The 5,082-nt window shown below is 45.2% G+C and overlaps 1 protein-coding gene across 1 annotated transcript; it reads right to left on the bottom strand.

Annotated features, from left to right (window-relative positions):
- Positions 1-571: 571 nt before the first annotated feature.
- On the bottom strand, positions 572-1,282 carry LOC138901318 (uncharacterized). Its single transcript, XM_070189074.1, has one exon. It carries the CDS (start codon positions 1,280-1,282, stop codon positions 572-574), a length of 711 nt encoding a protein of 236 aa, XP_070045175.1.
- Positions 1,283-5,082: the final 3,800 nt, after the last annotated feature.

Genomic DNA, 5,082 nt, shown 5'->3' with positions numbered 1-5,082 from the left:
ATGGCATGCCTGGTAGATCAGAAGGAAACACATCAGAGAACTCCCGGACCACGGCCACCGAATTAATTGCCAGAGTCTCTGCAGTAGTATCCCGAATATAAGCTAGATAAGCCAAACAACCCTTCTCGACCATGTGTCGAGCCTTCAGAAAAGAGATAACCCGACTAGGTGCACTGACAGACGAACCCTTCAACTCCAATCTATGCAACTCTGGCATCGCCAAGGTAATAGTATTGGTATGGCAATCAAGGATGGTGTGATATGGAGACAACCAATACATGCTCGGGATGACCTCAAAGTTGGTCATATCAAGCAACAGAAGATCCGCTCTAGTCTCATAACCACAAAAAGTCACAATACAGGACCGGTATATCTGATCCACCACAACAGAATCACCAACTGGCGTGGACACATATACAGAAGTACCCAAGGTCTCGCGAGGAACACCCAGGAAATGAGCAAACAGAGATGAAACATATAAATAAGTAGACCCTGGATCAAATAGTACCGAAGCGTCCCTACCGCAGACAGAAATAATACATGTGATCACGGCATCTGAGGCTACTGCATCTTATCTGGATGGAAAATCATAGAACCTAGCTAGAGCGCCAACTGACTGGCCTCCACCCGACTGGCATCCACTTCTAGGACGGCCCTTACCCACCTGCCCTCCACTTCTGGGTGGCCGGATGGCTGGTGCGGCAGCTGGTGCTAAAATCATAGGTTGATGACCCTGCTGTACTACCTTGCCCCAAAGTCTGGGACAAAACCTCTTCATGTGGACAAGATCCCTGAACTCGTAACAACCTATCGGAATGGTGGACTGTTGACCTGAAGTCTGACATTGATGGCTAGAATACCTACTGGAGGAACCCTGACTAGCTGGTGGGTGGTAGGAGCTCTCTGGCATGGCGCTAAAATAGGGCCGCACTGGAGCACCCCGAGAAGGCAGAGGTGCTGGATATGTGGGCCTGCTAGACTGACCCCTCACAAACTGACCTCTTCCCCCAGACGGAGCACTACTGAACCCTCCAGAATATCGAAACCGCTTGTCCCTCGGCACCAGCTCTCGACTCCGCTGACGAACACCCTCAATCCTCCGAGCTATCTCCACAACTAGCTCGTAAGAAGTCCACATCTCAACCTCTCGGGCCATAGTTGCCAGGATACTAGAGTGAAAACCTGGAACAAACCTCCACACTCTCTCTGCATCGGTGGGAAGTATCATAAGTGCATGGCGAGACAACTCAGAGAATCTCGCCTCATAGTCAGTCACCAACATTTGACCCTGCTGAAGCTGCTCGAACTAAAATCGCAACTCTTCCCTCTGAGAGGGTGGAATATATCTATCCAGGAAGAGACGTCTGAACTGGTCCCAAGTCAAGGGAGGAGAACCTGCTGGTCTACCGAGAAGATAGGACTACCACCATCTACGGGCCCTACCCTCCAACTGAAAGGTGTTAAAGTCCACCCTGTGGGACTCTAATATCCTCATGTTGTGCAGTCTATCCCTACAACAATCAATAAATTTCTGGGGGTCCTCATGTCGCTCACATCCAATGACAGGAGGGTGTAGCCTGGTCAACCTATCCAATAGCTTCTATGGCTCGCCGGCCACAGCGGGTCTGGGCTCAGGTATAGCTGCTGCAACTAGCTGAGCTCTGCCCATAGTTAGTGTGCCCAGGGTCTGATATACGGCAGTTGCATGCCCTGGAGCTTGAGCGGTAGGGGTCTGTGCTCCCCCTCCCGCCTGAGAAGTGGCTGGGTCCGCTGGAAATAAACCAACATGAGTCATAGAATCCATGAACCATAGCATACGGCACATGACCTCCTGGAGTCCCGATGCGGACATGAAATCCACTAGGATTGGCTCCGCTGCAGGCACCTCGCCCTGCTACTTAATAGCAGGATCCTTCATAGGATCCACTGGTGGAACAACTGGAGAACCTCTGGGACATCCTCGTCCTCTACCGCGAGCTGGATCCCTCCCTCGGACTCTACCTCGGCCCCTAGCAACAAGGGGAGCAGCTCCTCCATGGTCGGGTACATCTTCCACGTGCGTTCTCACAATCTTTGAGAGAATAAGAGAAAGACACTTAGCTCGATAGGAGATGAAGAAAGAGTAGTTTCCTAACACCCTATAGCCTCTCAAAGATAAGTACAGACGTCTCAGCACCGATCCGCAAGACTCTATTAGGCCTGCTCATAACTTGTGAGACCTACGTGAACCTAGTGCCCTGATACTATGTTGTCACGGCCCAATTTCTCCTATAGGCCGTGATGGCGCCCAACGTCACCGCTTGGCAAGCCAACGATGAACTGGCCATGTATTTTTTCTTTTTAACAATTTCGAAATAGTTTATTTTTATTTATTAAGTAAATAAGAGGTGAAAATTTTAATAAAATAAAGCGTAAACAAATATAAGAACAAATGTGTTGACATAAATACTTATGCCATCAAATGTCTACTAGCATATTTCCAAGATCTGGTATCACAAGTGTATGAGCCACTAGTACAATATACAAAACACTAAACTACTATCTGAAATAGAATAGATAGAAAGAAAATGCGAAAGAGAGACTCCGGGTGCTGCAGAATGGACTCAGAAAGCAGCTCACCACTAAGCCTCGGGGTATCGGGTGTGCGTGCCGAAATGACTGACAGATGCACCTGCCTCAGATCCTACACAATTAGTGCAGAAATGAATCATGAGTACATAAACAACATGTACCTAGTATGTATCCATTCTAACCTCGAAGTAGTAGTGACGAGGGGTCGACATCGACACTTACTATGGGCCAATAATAAAATGTAGAAATTCTAAACAGGCATGGAATATGGAAATAATAATAATAACACAATAGTAAGCAGTGAATAAATGATTCTTTACTGATAATAAATTTGAAAATCTCCATCTAACATATACTAGTTCCAAATCACTTCCGGTCATTAAATAAATTATACCTCTCAAGCCATAACATAATATCAAGTGTAATCGGGTTCCGAGTATTATCACGCACGATTTATGCCGAGGTCGTACGGCCCGATCCAAAATATTGTGTGCATTGCCGAGGGTCGAATGGCACAAATCATAGATGCATCTATTATACTGTCGAGGCAAACTGCCCTCTCCCATGAGAATAGAGAAGTTTACCTCTCGCGGAAGTACTTGCGACGCGAGAGGACATGGATTTCTCAGAGTTATTAAGTATTCTTCAATTCTGTCCCCAAAATAAAAAATCTAAATTGGAAGTTTTCAACTTTAAAATCTCTAGTCTCAGCTCTATTTAAGATAATTAATATGCATAACAAACATGACAGTACAATTAAAGCATGATGTGAATCTAAGACTACCTGGACATCTCATGGAATATAGATACGCACGGACCCTCGTCACCTAGTGCGTACGTAGCTCCCAACACAAATAATTCACAACAAAAATACACCTAAGGGGATGAGTTCCCTCTTATAAGGTTAGGCAAGAGACTTACCTCGTTCTCAAGCTCACTTCCGGTCCACAAATATGCTCTAAATCCTAAACTTGTGGTCAAACAGCCCGAAACTAGCCAAATATTATATAATTTAATCAATACATACTCAAAACTTCAAAATTTAGCTATTAGAGTAATTACCCAACCCAAAATGGAAGATTCTTAAAATTCGCCCCTGGGCCCACGTGCCCGGATTTCGGAAATTTTTGAAGATAAATATTATCCATAACCTCACGAACTCCAATATATAATTTTCACCCAATTCCATAATCATTTTCGTGGTTAAATTCCATTTTTATCAAAACCTAGGTTTTTCAACTAAACCCATAATTTTCACAATTTTACATGTTAAAATCTACCCATAATCTATGTATTTAACTTATATTGGATAGAAATTACTTACCTTCAATAGCTAGGTGAAACCCCCTCTTTAAAGAGCTCAAAAATTGTCCAAGAGATGAAAGAAATGAGCCAAAATAACCTAAGTCCCGACTTAAATGCACCCTTCTGCCTCCCAGTGGTTCCGCTTCTGTGGAGAGTTGGCCGCTTCTACGGCTCCCCGCATCTGCGGAAAATGCATCGCAGATGCGGCCCTCCCCAGCTAGCCTCCTTCTGCTTCTGCGACGCCCTCTATGCATCTGCGGGCTCGCAGATGCGGTCGAGCCCTCGCACCTGCGCCAGTCCCTCCTGCGCCCCAAAATACGCTCCTGCGGACTCAACCCACGCAGCCCAAATTCTCACCTGCGGCTAACCATCCGCTTCTGTGGTGCCGCACCTGCGGCCAATACTTTGCAGGTGCGAACGCACCAAAAGCCCTGCTGCTTCAGAAATTCTTCCAAGTCCAAACGAGTTCAGCGCATCGTCTGAATGACATTCGAGGCCCCCGAGTCCTCGTCCAAACATACCAACAAGTTTAAAATCGTAAAACAGACTCAATCGAACCCTCGGAACACGTGAAATAACATAAAAACTAAGGATTATACTCCAAATCAAATCAAATCAACTTATAAACTTCAAGTTCTTCCAACTCACTCCGAACGTGTTGAATCATACTTAAACTACTCGAAATGATACCAAATTTTGGGTGCAAGTCTTACATCACCATACAGAGCTATTCCCAGGCTAAGAACCCCAAACAGACCTAGATAACACCAAAACCTACTTCAAACCAAATTTAAAAAACTTTAAAACCTTCAATGCACCAACTTTCAACTTTATGCGCCGAAATGCTCCCGGGTCATCAGAAACCCGATCCGAACATGCGCTCAAGTCCAAAATCATCATACGAACCTATTGGGACCATAAAATCTCGGTTCCGAGGACATTTACTAAAAATGTTGACCCAAGTCAAACTTAACCCTTTTAAGCTATTATTAAGGAACTAAGTGTTTCGATTTCAACCCGGACCCTTTTCAAACTCGAACTAACCATCCCCGTAAGTCATAAAATAGTAAAAGAACATACGGTGAGTCTTATTTAAGGGAACGTGAATCTATAAAGCAAAATGACCGGTCGGGACGTTATATTCTCCAACTCTTAAACAAGCGTTCGTCCTCGAACGGGTCTAGAATCGTACCTGGAGTGCCGAAT

The sequence above is a fragment of the Nicotiana tomentosiformis genome, chromosome 11 (assembly GCF_000390325.3).
Source record: "Nicotiana tomentosiformis chromosome 11, ASM39032v3, whole genome shotgun sequence".
In the NCBI taxonomy this organism is placed as follows: domain Eukaryota; kingdom Viridiplantae; phylum Streptophyta; class Magnoliopsida; order Solanales; family Solanaceae; genus Nicotiana; species Nicotiana tomentosiformis.
The sequence above is the reverse complement of the archived record's forward strand: the minus strand, read 5'-3'. Positions and strand labels throughout refer to the sequence as shown.

What these genes read in the sequence shown, in the direction of transcription:
- LOC138901318 (XM_070189074.1), bottom strand. Translation starts at nt 1,282, where the DNA reads ATGTTGGTGACTGACTATGAGGCGAGATTCTCTGAGTTGTCTCGCCAT.